Here is a 14,429-nt window from a genome sequence, read left to right on the forward strand (position 1 = left end):
GGGGGGTGAAGGGTAAAGGGGGGGGAAGGGTGAAGGGTAAAGGGGGAGGGAAGGGTGAAGGGTAAAGGGGAGGGAAGGGTGAAGGGTAAAGGGGGGGGAAGGGTGAAGGGTAAAGGGGGAGGGAAGGGTAAAGGGGAGGGTAGGGTGAAGGGTAAAGGGGGGAAGGGTGAAGGGTGAAGGGTAAAGGGGGAAGGGTGAAGGGTAAAGGGGAGGGAAGGGTGAAGGGTAAAGGGGGGGAAGGGTGAAGGGTAAAGGGGGAGGGAAGGGTGAAGGGTAAAGGGGGAGGGAAGGGTGAAGGGTAAAGGGGAGGGAGGGTGAAGGGTAAAGGGGGAGGGAAGGGAAGGGTAAAGGGGAAGGGTGAAGGGTAAAGGGGGAAGGGTGAAGGGTAAAGGGGGAAGGGTGAAGGGTAAAGGGGAGGGAAGGGTGAAGGGTAAAGGGGAGGGAAGGGTGAAGGGTAAAGGGGGAAGGGTGAAGGGTAAAGGGGGGAGGGTGAAGGGTAAAGGGGAGGAAGGGTGAAGGGTAAAGGGGAGGGAAGGGTGAAGGGTAAAGGGGAGGGAAGGGGGAAGGGTGAAGGGTAAAGGGGAGGGAAGGGTGAAGGGTAAAGGGGAGGGAAGGGTGAAGGGTAAAGGGGAGGGAAGGGTGAAGGGTAAAGGGGAGGGTAAGGGTGAAGGGAAAGGGGAGGGAAGGGTGAAGGGGGAAGGGTGAAGGGTAAAGGGGGGAAGGGTGAAGGGTAAAGGGGGAGGGAAGGGTGAAGGGTAAAGGGGAGGGAAGGGTGAAGGGTAAAAGGGGAGGGTAGGGTGAAGGGTAAAAGGGGAGGGTAGGGTGAAGGGTAAAGGGGGAGGGAAGGGTGAAGGGTAAAGGGGGAGGGAAGGGTGAAGGGAGGCTAGTTACTCAACTGGTGATTTTCCTTCTCTTGAGTTCCATCACAGTCGAGTGTGTGTGTGGGACGACTATGTGTGAGCTACTGGCTGCATGCAGACTTGAGAGGCAGTGTAGTCTTATAGGCATAATATATAATATATAATATTTAGCAGATCCTATGATCCATCTTTCCATTCTACTGTTACTTCAATATCTAGATTTATTCAAACTGTTTTATTGAGACAAATGTTAATACACCCTGTTAAAGTGAATGCTTTAAAGCAGGAGTACTACTATTTGAGAAGGTCCAGTGACACAAATTTCCAAGGTGGCAAAGGTCCGGATGGATATCGTCCTTTATCGGCGCTGTGGTACAGCGTAGTAACAAACATAGTCATCTATGACTGAGGAAATCAAATGTACATTCAATACATTAAATGAGATTAAGAATTTGAAGTAACTACAACTTATTTTGAATGTAAACATGTAACATCGCATCAACATTACTGAAGTACAAAAGTGGTTGCATAATTGTCTATGCACTGTGAACCAGTGTACACGACCTTTAAATAATTTTTTATTTATTTTTTAAATTCAATGAAATAAAGTGCATGTTTTCTGGAGAACAAAGGAGAGTTGAGCAAAAATAATAATCTGAATGCACAGAACGTCACTCTGGGCCATGTAATATTAATGTAGAAGTCTTGCCCTGGATTAATGAGAGGAATTACCTTTTGTCTCCTGCCAATGCTTGAACTTTGGCAAAAATGGTATGAGAGCAATTCAGACACTGGTGCAGGTGTTCATTGGTGAGCCTGGTGCGGTATTTGATTTTAATAAAGTTACTTGTGGAGAAGGCTGATTCACAGCTGTATGTGGAGTCAAATATGGTCCGGATGTACAGTACCAGTCAAAGGTTTGGACACAGCTATATCAAAACTATGAAATAACACATAGAAAATCATGTAGTAACCAAAAAAGTGTTAATCAAATCAAAATATATTTTATATTTGAGAATCTTTAAAGTAGCCACCCTCTTGGCATTCTCTCAACCAGCTTCACCTGGAATGCTTTTCCAACAGTTTGGAAGGAGTTCCCACATTTGCTGAGCACTTGTTGGCTGCTTTGCCTTCACTCTGCGGGCCAGCTCATCCAAAACCATCTCAATTGGGTTGAGGTCGGGTGATTGTGGAGGCCAGGTCATCTGATGCAGCACTCCATCACTCTCTTTCTTGGTCTGGGTCATTGTCCTGTCCTTAGTGGGACTGTCCAAATGATAGTCCCACTAAGCGAACACCAGATGAGATGGCAAATCTCTGTGGTAACTATGTTGGTTAAGTGTGCCTTGAATTCTAAATAAATCACAGACTGTCACCAGCAAAGCACCCCCACACCATTAAACCACGTCCTACATGCTTTACGGTGGGAACTACACAGACGGAGATCATCTGTTCACCTACTCGGAGTCTCACAAAGACATGCCGGTTGGAACCAAGAATATCACATTTCCCAAAGGACAGAAATCCACCGGTATAATGTCCATTGCTCGTGTTCCTTGGCCCAAGCAAGTCTGTTCTTATTGGTGTCCTTTAGCAGTGGTTTCTTTGCAACAATTAGATCATGAACAATTGATGTTGAGATGTGTCTGTTACTTGAACTCTGTGAAGCATTTATTTGGGCTGCAATTTCTGAGGCTGGTAACTCTAATGAACTTGTCCTCTGCAGCAGAGGTAACAATGGGTCTTTCTTTCCTGTTACGGTCCTCATGAGAGCCAGTTTCATCATAGTGCTTGATGGTTTTTATGACTGCAAATGTTCAGTATTGGCAGACATTCATGTCTTATAGTAATTATCTTTAACCAAATAGAGATATCTTCTGTATACCACCCCTACCATGTCACAACACAATTGATTGGCTCAAACACAATAAAGAAGGAAATAAATTCCACAAATTTACTTTTAAAAGCACACCTGTTAATTTAAATGCATTCCAGATGAAGCTGGTTGAGAGAATGACAAGGGTGTGCAAAGCTGTCATCAAGGCAAGGGTTTGAAGAATCTAAAAAAAAAAAGTGTCCAAACGTTTGAGTGGTACTGTATAGTGCCAGTTTCTTGAGAACAGGGACAGCTGCAGGCACCATCTTTCCCCAGAAAGTGACAGGGTCACAATCACCAGCCTGCGCTGGAGACACATTTTCTTCCAGCTCAATCAACTCCATTTGCAGTGATGCAACATCTACCCATCTGAAGATCTGTTTTGCTTCTTTGTGACCAAGAAGGGAGTTTGGATGAGCTCTTCCAACAGTGAAGTCATCAAAATGAGCCTTGAAGTTATCCATCAGCTTCTAGATGAAATCAACATGGTTGGGAACATCTCTGCCTCGTAGCAGGCGGTGTTGTAGGGAGGATGCTGCGCTCAAATGTTGATCCGTTTCAGAATCGTTGTCATGACCTCAGAATACTATTTTCCCAGGCACACAGGACAAATTGATGGATGATGCAGTGATATGATGTCAGGTCAGGGTGGTCCTCTTTCAAACGTGCAACCAGTCCCCTCCCTCTTCCCATTATGGCTGGAGTGCCATCTGTGGTGATGGAGACCACGGACTTCAGATCTCTCCCCCTTTTTGTCAGCATCCCTTTGATGACCTCATGGATATCCTCACCCTGCATATGGGCTTCTCGATTTGTTAAGCCCAACAGCTCCTCACAACATTTCTTCATTGTTTCGTTATAAAATCTGACAAACACCAGAAGCTGGGCATCAGTGTTATCGGTTGATTCATCCAGAGCTAATGAAATGCATGGTGCATTCTGAATGGCCTCATCAAGTTGTGAAGTGAAATCTTCAGCAAGGATATGCATATTCTTGGTACCATTTGAAAGGAAATACATTTTTTGTGGAAATGTGAAAGGAATGTAGGAGAATATAACACAATAGATCTGCTAAAAGACAATACAAAGAAAAAAAAACAACCGTTCTTTTGTATTTTTTTGTAACGTCTTTAAAATGCAAGAGAAAGACCATAATGTATTATTCCAGCCCAGGTGCAATTTAGATTTTGGCAATATTATTCAAAACTAGATGGTAGCAGTGTATGTGCAGTGTAAGTGTTAGACTGATCCATCGAACCATTGTATTTATGTTACAATTTTTTTTAAATCAAGACTGCTCAAATGTGCCTAATTATTTTATTAACAACTTTTCAAGTTCAAAATTGTGCACTCTCCTCAAACAATAGCGTGGTATTCTTTCACTGTAATAGCTACTGTAAATTGGCCAGTGCAGTTAGATTAAAGGTTGTTTCCTTTTTGTAATGCAGCTTATTTTAGAACATTTGATCCCACAAAGGGGCTGATATCCGTCTGATTTGTACAATTCAGAGCCTTTGGTGTACTGTATGGCTCCTATCTCTGTATAGTACTCAGATATCTGATACCTCCACATACTGTAAAAGCAAGACAATTTTGTCAAGTTGGCTGGATGTCCTTTGGCTGATTGGACCATTCTTAATACACACGGGAAACCGTTGAGCATGAACAACCCAGCAGCCTTGCATTTCTTGACACCAACCGGTGTACCTAGCACCTACTCCCATACTCTGTTGAAAGGCACTTCAATCTTTTGTCTTGCCCAATCACCCTCTGACTGGCACACATACACAATCCATGTCTCAATTGGCTCAAGGCTTAAAAATCCTTCTTTAACCTGTCTCCTCCCCTTCAGCTACGATGATTGAAGTGGATTTAACACAACTGACATCAATAAGGGATCATAGCATTCACCTGGTCAGTCTATGTCATGGAAAGAGCAGGTGTACTTAATGTTTTGTACACAGTGTATACAGTGCCTGTAAATTGCTGAAATGCATTGCTTGCTATATTTCCCCATTATTACTGCAGCATAACATAATACAATGTTATGAGGACATTTTACATTTACATTTTGTCATTTAGCAGATACTCTTATCCAGAGCAATTTACAGGAGCAATTAGGGTAAAGTGCCTTGCTAATGGGCATGTCGACAGATTTCTTACCTAGTTGGCTCAGAGATTTGAACAAGCGACCTTTCAGTTACTGACCCAGCGCTCTTAACCACTAGGATACCTACCGCCCGTAACACTAATAACCGTATCTGAGCATGATACTAGTGATGTTCTCCCACAGAGAGTGGAACCACAAAGTCTTGTTTTACAATCCCTATTGGATCCAGATGCTGTGGAGACATCATGGCCGTCTGGTTTCTCTATGGCCCCTTCCAGAAATATTACACTATGATAACTGTAGGTAAAGTAAGCCTTGTCCAAGCCAGAACAGCCCATAGGGCAGGAGCCTCTCTCCTGTTTCTGTAGCTTGAGGAAGCGTTGATGTAAAAGTACACCCCTGGAAGAGGACACTTGCCCACAACTGTGTTAATAAGCCACGTTTACTCCCCCTCAGCACAGAGCGGTGACATATCTTTAGTCCTCCTCTATGAATACAAATCTGTATGTGTCCCAAATAGCACCATATTCCTGTGGGACCTGGTCAAAAGTAGTGCACTACATAGGGAATAGGGTGACTATTTGGAAAACAGCCTCGTCCAGAGAGAACCAAATGCTCCCAAATCCCTTCTACCTGTTGATCACCCTCCAGTTACCAGGATGACTTCAGCTCCAGCCTCACTGCCTGAGTCTGCCTCTGTCTGACTGGCCCTGTTGGAGAGAGTGGCAACATCCCAAATGGCACCCTATTCCCTATATAGGACAGAACCTGTGCTCTGTTTGCCCCTGTAGCATAGGACACATCAATGAGCTACTGACTGCTATCTCTCTGGATGTTCTCCACCTCCCTCAGACCTCCTCCCTATGGCCAAGATTACATGCGTTGATCCTCTGACTGAACCACAGAGCTAGAACTGGTCAGGGCAGGCAGACTGAGTCACATTAGGACGTGAGCTGCATCATAACAGAAGAACACACCACCAACTTCCAGGAGCCTCCATTCTTTACCATTTTTTCTATTTTTATTTAACCTTTAATTACATCGGTTTATTCTCATTGAGATCAAATCTCTTTTACAAGACAGACCAGTTCACTAGTGAAAAATTCCCCCTAGTCTTCTGGTTCTACACACTGCGTGGTCAACAGCTATTCTCCACTCTGACCTCCAACTTCACTAGAGAAGGGACCAGACTGATCTCCTGACTGCAAAGGGCCTAGATTTACATGGCTACAGTATCTCTGCTCTTTCTCTGTGTGACAACATGACTGTTGGACAGCCTACTGTAATTCTGAACACTGATATGAAGAGAATCCTATCACCGCCGACCTGGGCTCTGGTCAAAAGTAGTGCACTACATAGGGGATACGGTACCATTTGGGACACACTTTATGTACTAAAAGGGGAACTCCACCTGTCCTTCCTGTCATGCGGCTGGCCTTGATGACCGAGGAAGACACACACGTACACAATTGTGTGTGTGTGTGGTGTGTGCACGTTTGCGTGTACATGTGAGCGGCCTTACCTTTCTCGTAAGTGGCACTTCAATTGGCACAGGGACAAGTTCGGCCAGTAGGCATCCGTAAAAGGCAACCATGAAGGCAGCCGGGTCGTTGTTGGGAAAGACCAGAGCTACCTGTGGACAGATAAATCACATCAAGGTTAGACAGAAGTGGTCATTATATAACGAATGGGAAATCACCCACTAACCCACCCATGTACAATTGGTTAGGTTACCAATAGATATCCTCTATAGGCATTCTGACTTTAAAGGTGGGAGGTTTGTGGAAAAAGTGGTTAAAGCTAAAACATGGTATGCTTTCTGACTTGAAAGAAAGGAGATTTTAGTAAACTGTAAATTTGTCCATATCGGTTAAGAAGCAGCAGAAAATCTATATGTCTGAAATCTCATCAATCATCGTAAACTGAGGCGTTTTAGGTCAGTGTTGTCACAGTGTGATGTGGGGTGGGCATTCTATTTTTTGTTTTCTAGGTTTCTTTATTTCTATGTTTTGTCCGGGTATGGTTCTCAATCAGGGACAGCTGTCTACCGTTGTCTCTGATTGGGAATCATACTTAGGTAGCCCTTTTCCCCTCCATTCAGTGTGGGTAGTTAACTTTATTTGTGGCACTTAGCCCTGTTTGTTTTGTTGGCGACATTTTAAATAAAAAGGAAAATGTACGCTCACCACCCTGCACCTTAGTCTACTTCCAACAACACTCGTGACAAGTGTTGTGATGACAAGGTCCCAAATGCAGCCTAAACTCCAAAATCTCATAAAATATGACTTCATGCTAAGATATGAAAGCATGCCGTTTACATTATCCCATGAGCCCAGTGAAGTCAGCCTATTGAGGGAGTTTCTTTTCACCCGCTGACAGATGATTGGTGATGTCTAAACCTGGTTCAAAAAGAGGGCCTTTTCTCCTCCTTTGTTTGATCGTAGCTAGCTACATAGCTAGCTACATAGCCGTCTTTGTTTCAAAGATAATTGTGTAGTCTAGAGCGATTTTCTAGGTTAGCTAGCCAGCTATTGTCGTTCTCCTACGCAACGTAACGTAACCAACACTGCTAGCTAGCCAGCTAGCTACCGATAAGCAGCATTGTAGAAACTTCACACTCAACGGTACGACTTGATTAGGGTAGTGTCAACAACGCAGCTAGCCTACCCCAGCAGTACTCTATCATTTTAATCATTTTAGTCAATTAGATTCTTGCTACGTAAGCTTAACTTTCTGAACATTCGAGACGTGTAGTCCACTTGTCATTCCAATCTCCTCTGCATTAGCGTAGCCTCTTCTCTAGCCTGTCAACTATGTGTCTGTCTATCCCTGTTCTCTCCTCTCTGCACAGACCATACAAACGCTCCACACCGCATGGCCGCAGCCACCCTAATCTGGTGGTCCCAGCGCGCACGACCCACGTGGAGTTCCAGGTCTCCGGTAGCCTCTGGAACTGCCGATCTGCGGCCAACAAGGCAGAGTTCATCTCAGCCTATGTCTCCCTCCAGTCCCTCGACTTCTTGGCTCTGACGGAAACATGGATCACCACAGACAACACCGCTACTCCTACTGCTCTCTCTTCGTCCGCCCACGTGCTCTCGCACACCCCGAGAGCTTCTGGTCAGCGGGGTGGTGGCACCGGGATCCTCATCTCTCCCAAGTGGTCATTCTCTCTTTCTCCCCTTACCCATCTGTCTATCGCCTCCTTTGAATTCCATGCTGTCACAGTTACCAGCCCTTTCAAGCTTAACATCCTTATCATTTATCGCCCTCCAGGTTCCCTCGGAGAGTTCATCAATGAGCTTGATGCCTTGATAAGCTCCTTTCCTGAGGACGGCTCACCTCTCACAGTTCTGGGCGACTTTAACCTCCCCACGTCTACCTTTGACTCATTCCTCTCTGCCTCCTTCTTTCCACTCCTCTCCTCTTTTGACCTCACCCTCTCACCTTCCCCCTACTCACAAGGCAGGCAATACGCTCGACCTCATCTTTACTAGATGCTGTTCCTCCACTAACCTCATTGCAACTCCTCCAAGTCTCCGACCACTACCTTGTATCCTTTTCCCTCTCGCTCTCATCCAACACTTCCCACACTGCCCCTACTCGGATGGTATCGCGCCGTCCCAACCTTCGCTCTCTCTCCCCCGCTACTCTCTCCTCTTCCATCCTATCATCTCTTCCCTCTGCTCAAACCTTCTCCAACCTATCTCCTGATTCTGCCTCCTCAACCCTCCTCTCCTCCCTTTCTGCATCCTTTGACTCTCTATGTCCCCTATCCTCCAGGCCGGCTCGGTCCTCCCCTCCCGCTCCGTGGCTCGACGACTCATTGCGAGCTCACAGAACAGGGCTCCGGGCAGCCGAGCGGAAATGGAGGAAAACTCGCCTCCCTGCAGACCTGGCATCCTTTCACTCCCTCCTCTCTACATTTTCCTCCTCTGTCTCTGCTGCTAAAGCCACTTTCTACCACTCTAAATTCCAAGCATCTGCCTCTAACCCTAGGAAGCTCTTTGCCACCTTCTCCTCCCTCTTGAATCCTCCTCCCCCTCCCCCCCCCTCCCTCTCTGCAGATGACTTCGTCAACCATTTTGAAAAGAAGGTCGACGACATCCGATCCTCGTTTGCTAAGTCAAACGACACCGCTGGTTCTGCTCACACTGCCCTACCCTGTGCTCTGACCTCTTTCTCCCCTCTCTCTCCAGATGACATCTCGCGTCTTGTGACGGCCGGCCGCCCAACAACCTGCCCGCTTGACCCTATCCCCTCCTCTCTTCTCCAGACCATCTCCGGTGACCTTCTCCCTTACCTCACCTCGCTCATCAACTCATCCCTGACCGCTGGCTACGTCCCTCCCGTCTTCAAGAGAGCGAGAGTTGCACCCCTTCTGAAAAAACCTACACTCGATCCCTCCGATGTCAACAACTACAGACCAGTATCCCTTCTTTCTTTTCTCTCCAAAACTCTTGAACGTGCCGTCCTTGGCCAGCTCTCCCGCTATCTCTCTCAGAATGACCTTCTTGATCCAAATCAGTCAGGTTTCAAGACTAGTCATTCAACTGAGACTGCTCTTCTCTGTATCACGGAGGCGCTCCGCACTGCTAAAGCTAACTCTCTCTCCTCTGCTCTCATCCTTCTAGACCTATCGGCTGCCTTCGATACTGTGAACCATCAGATCCTCCTCTCCACCCTCTCCGAGTTGGGCATCTCCGGCGCGGCCCACGCTTGGATTGCGTCCTACCTGACAGGTCGCTCCTACCAGGTGGCGTGGCGAGAATCCGTCTCCTCACCACGTGCTCTCACCACTGGTGTCCCCCAGGGCTCTGTTCTAGGCCCTCTCCTATTCTCGCTATACACCAAGTCACTTGGCTCTGTCATAACCTCACATGGTCTCTCCTATCATTGCTATGCAGACAACACACAATTAATCTTCTCCTTTCCCCCTTCTGACGACCAGGTGGCGAATCGCATCTCTGCATGTCTGGCAGACATATCAGTGTGGATGACGGATCATCACCTCAAGCTGAACCTCGGCAAGACGGAGCTGCTCTTCCTCCCGGGGAAGGACTGCCCGTTCCATGATCTCGCCATCACGGTTGACAACTCCATTGTGTCCTCGTCCCAGAGCGCTAAGAACCTTGGCGTGATCCTGGACAACACCCTGTCGTTCTCAAATAACATCAAGGCGGTGGCCCGTTCCTGTAGGTTCATGCTCTACAACATCCGCAGAATACGACCCTGCCTCACACAGGAAGCGGCGCAGGTCCTAATCCAGGCACTTGTCATCTCCCGTCTGGATTACTGCAACTCGCTGTTGGCTGGGCTCCCTGCCTGTGCCATTAAACCCCTACAACTCATCCAGAACGCCGCAGCCCGTCTGGTGTTCAACCTTCCCAAGTTCTCTCACGTCACCCCGCTCCTCCGCTCTCTCCACTGGCTTCCAGTTGAAGCTCGCATCCGCTACAAGACCATGGTGCTTGCCTACGGAGCTGTGAGGGGAACGGCACCTCACTACCTCCAGGCTCTGATCAGGCCCTACACCCAAACAAGGGCACTGCGTTCATCCACCTCTGGCCTGCTCGCCTCCCTACCACTGAGGAAGTACAGTTCCCGCTCAGCCCAGTCAAAACTGTTCGCTGCTCTGGCCCCCCAATGGTGGAACAAACTCCCTCACGACGCCAGGACAGCGGAGTCAATCACCACCTTCCGGAGACACCTGAAACCCCACCTCTTTAAGGAATACCTAGGATAGGATAAAGTAATCCTTCTCCCCCTCCCCCCTTAAAAGACCTAGATGCACTATTGTAAAGTGGCTGTTCCACTGGATGTCATAAGGTGAAAGCACCAATTTGTAAGTCGCTCTGGATAAGAGCGTCTGCTAAATGACTTAAATGTAAATGTAAACACTGGAGTCAGAAAATTAGTTTGGTTGCTTCCCAAATGGCACCATATTCCCTATAAAGTGCACTATTTTTGAACAGAGCCCTATAGGCCTTGGTCAGAAGTAGTACACTGTAAATAGAATAGGGTGCCATTTGGGACGCAATCTTTTTCTACAAAGGGGCCGATTGAGCGTCAGCAGCAAGGCAGGCAGCCTTATCAGAAAGGTGAGCTGCAGACCTCTCACTGAGCATCTGGCCTCTCTCTCTCTCACTATCTCAATTCAATTCAAAGAGCTTTATTGGCATGGGAAACACATGTTTACATTGCCAAAGCAAGTGAAATAGATAATAAACAAAAGTTAAATACATTTTGTTTTTTAACAGTAAACATCTCTCTCTCTCTCTCTCTCTCTCTCTCACACACACCTGATGTTATCTCCTCCAGACACTTTCATCTGCCTAATGCAGCTCTCTCAGCTCAAGCAGGCCCCAACAGAGAGGAGCAGATCACACAAAATGACAATGCATCTCAACACAAAAAAGGACAACTTCCTAGATCCTATATCTCATGTGTGCTTAGTGCCCTCGACTTGATCAATGGTGGAGTCCTTGTTATCTGGTGTTACTGCATGTTGGATCAGATGTGTACCAGGCTTGCATGTCTGGCCTGGTGGTAGGACTGATAACAGTCTGTGTGTGTGCGCCCGATAACAGTAAATGTAGTCCTAAGTGCTGTTAATGGTTCCCATGTTGGACAGAGAACCATACTGTAGCCCTGACTGAACAGCATCTGGGGGTGGAAGAGTGCACCTCCCTGGATGGAACACAGTACCACATGTCCTCTACTTACAGTCTCAAATGGCACCCTATTCCCTATATAGTGCACTACTTTTGACCTGAGTCCTATGGCCTTATGCGCAATATAGGGAATAGGGTGCCATTTGAGACAGTCATTGACCAGGCTGGTCATGTTCAAAAGGATAAGATTACTATAGCTAGCTACAGCAGGTAACCTTACCTGTATTTAAGAGTGTTGTCACATGAGGAACAGTTAGTTGTTAAACAACTCCATGCTTTCCTTGAATTCCCTTTTCCATACAGACTGTGTCAATACAAATACCTGTCATTTCTGGGTGCTGTAAAATCTTTTTTCAGAGCGTTCAATGTCACCCTGAAAAAAGCTTTTCCCCTCTATTACCGTGCTGTTACCGTGTGAGCCGTGACACATCCCATTCTGATAAACCTCCACGCAGCTCTGGAGGGACTTATTATAGGCTTCAATAAACTCCTTATGAAAAGTCTAGTCAATGCTACTTTGTAATTTACAGGGAGGGGGTGGGAGAAGAAACATTCTGTACAGTAATTAACCACTCCTCTAGTTAACAAGGAAACACTGGCATGACGCCAGCTTGGTTGCGTCCCAAATAGCATACTATTGCCTTTATAGTGGACTACTTTTGACCAAGGCCCATATGTCCTACCAAGCAAGCAGAGGGGAATAACCTACCTAGATGAAGGGAACAAAGCAACGTCCTTATAATAGGACGGATGACGAGGAGACTTGGCGAACACAGATTGGAACAATATGGAAAGTTTATAGTTCTTCATTACAATCCTCTACTCGTAATTCAAAGTTGGCGACATGTTGTGTTAATGTATACCGTGAGTTGTAAATCATGGCAGTGGTAAAGACAACAGTGGTGAAGACAACAGTGGTAAAGACAACAGTGGTAAAGACAACAGTGGTAAAGACAACAGTGGTAACAGTGGTAAAGACAACAGTGGTAAAGACAACAGTGGTAAAGACAACAGTGGTAAAGATGGCAGTGGTAAAGATGGCAGTGGTAAAGACAACAGTGGTAAAGACAACAGTGGTAAAGACAACAGTGGTAAAGACAACAGTGGTAAAGACAACAGTGGTAAAGACAACAGTGGTAAAGACGGCAGTGGTAAAGACAACAGTGGTAAAGACAACAGTGGTAAAGACGGCAGTGGTAAAGACAACAGTGGTAAAGACAACAGTGGTAAAGACAACAGTGGTAAAGACAACAGCGGTAAAGACAACAGTGGTAAAGACAACAGCGGTAAAGATGGCAGTGGTAAAGACAACAGTGGTAAAGACAACAGTGGTAAAGACAACAGTGGTAAAGACAACAGTGGTAAAGACAACAGTGGTAAAGACGGCAGTGGTAAAGACAACAGTGGTAAAGACGGCAGTGGTAAAGACGGCAGTGGTAAAGACAACAGTGGTAAAGACAACAGTGGTAAAGACAACAGCGGTAAAGACAACAGCGGTAAAGACAACAGCGGTAAAGACAACAGTGGTAAAGACAACAGTGGTAAAGATGGCAGTGGTAAAGACAACAGTGGTAAAGACAACAGTGGTAAAGACAACAGTGGTAAAGATAACAGTGGTAAAGATAACAGTGGTAAAGATGGCAGTGGTAAAGATGGCAGTGGTAAAGATGGCAGTGGTAAAGATGGCAGTGGTAAAGACAAGAGTGGTAAAGATAACAGTGGTAAAGACAACAGTGGTAAAGACAACAGTGGTAAAGATGGCAGCAGTATAGATAACAGTAGTAAAGATGGCAGTAGTAAAGATAACAGTAGTAAAGATGGCAGTAGTAAAGATGGCAGTAGTAAAGATGGCAGTAGTAAAGATGGCAGTAGTAAGGATGGCAGTAGTAAGGATGGCAGTAGTAAAGATAACAGTAGTAAAGATGGCAGTAGTAAAGATGGCAGTAGTAAAGATGGCAGTAGTACAGATGGCAGTAGTAAAGATGGCAGTAGTAAAGATGGCAGTAGTAAGGATGGCAGTAGTAAGGATGGCAGTAGTAAAGATAACAGTAGTAAAGATAACAGTAGTAAAGATGGCAGTAGTAAAGATAACAGTAGTAAAGATTGTAAAGATCTAAAGGGAGAGTGTACTGTAACTCTCAGATACAGTCACGATAGATAACGTAACAGTGGCCAGAGAAGTACCCAATCCTAGGCCATGTCCTGAGCCTGAACACGGAACATTAAGCCTCATGGCTGGTGCTTATCTTGGATCCTGGGGTGGACATGATGCTCTTGCTGCTGGGTAAGATTCCCTCTGCATGTAGACAGACGCTGGAGCTCAACCACAGGCCTCCCTTCCTCCAACTCTCCATCATTCCTTCCTCCCCTCAACCATTCCCTCTCTCCCCTCGATTCCACACTCCCCCTCGCGCCACCCTTAATCCATCCATCCCTCCCTTCATCACTCCCACCCTCCTTCACCCATTTTATCCCTCCCCCATCTCTTTATCCCTCCTTCACTACATCCCTCTATCCATCTCTCCCCCTTCACCTCTCCCCAACTCCATTCCTTCCTCTCTCCCTCTGTTATGGATTACCTCCCTCCCCGTACTCACCCGGTCTCCAGGTCTGACCATAGGTTCCTGCTTGCTCCCCAGCTTGTGGAGGATGTTATAGGCCACCTTCATACTCCGCACCCAAAGTTTTCCTACAGGGTTAAATCAAAATAAACACTGGTCATCGATCTGATTCAGAGGCTATGGACCCAGGGCAAAGATGGCAGCATCACTGTTATAGACCCACTCCAAACAACATGAGGAGGAAGAGGAAAGAGAGGGAGCACATCAAAGAGCAGCATGAGAAAAAATACAATGTAGGTTGCTTGAATAGATAATGATCGAAAAGCACAAAAAAGGCAATGCCGTTTT

The 14,429-nt window shown here is 46.3% G+C and overlaps 1 protein-coding gene across 12 annotated transcripts in view; it reads right to left on the bottom strand.

Annotated features, from left to right (window-relative positions):
• Positions 1 to 14,429, bottom strand: part of LOC115103135 (disco-interacting protein 2 homolog C) — a 258,880-nt gene that overhangs the window by 55,972 nt on the left and 188,479 nt on the right. For all 12 annotated transcript variants that reach the window (XM_065005770.1, XM_065005773.1, XM_065005772.1 and 9 more), the window contains 2 exons: positions 14,118 to 14,209; positions 6,369 to 6,479 (listed from right to left, as the gene is read on the bottom strand). In XM_065005770.1, the coding sequence (XP_064861842.1) occupies positions 6,369 to 6,479; positions 14,118 to 14,209 (203 nt within the window). The remainder of the gene's footprint in view (positions 1 to 6,368; positions 6,480 to 14,117; positions 14,210 to 14,429) is intronic.

This window comes from Oncorhynchus nerka, linkage group LG20 (assembly GCF_034236695.1).
Source record: "Oncorhynchus nerka isolate Pitt River linkage group LG20, Oner_Uvic_2.0, whole genome shotgun sequence".
Classification (NCBI taxonomy): domain Eukaryota; kingdom Metazoa; phylum Chordata; class Actinopteri; order Salmoniformes; family Salmonidae; genus Oncorhynchus; species Oncorhynchus nerka.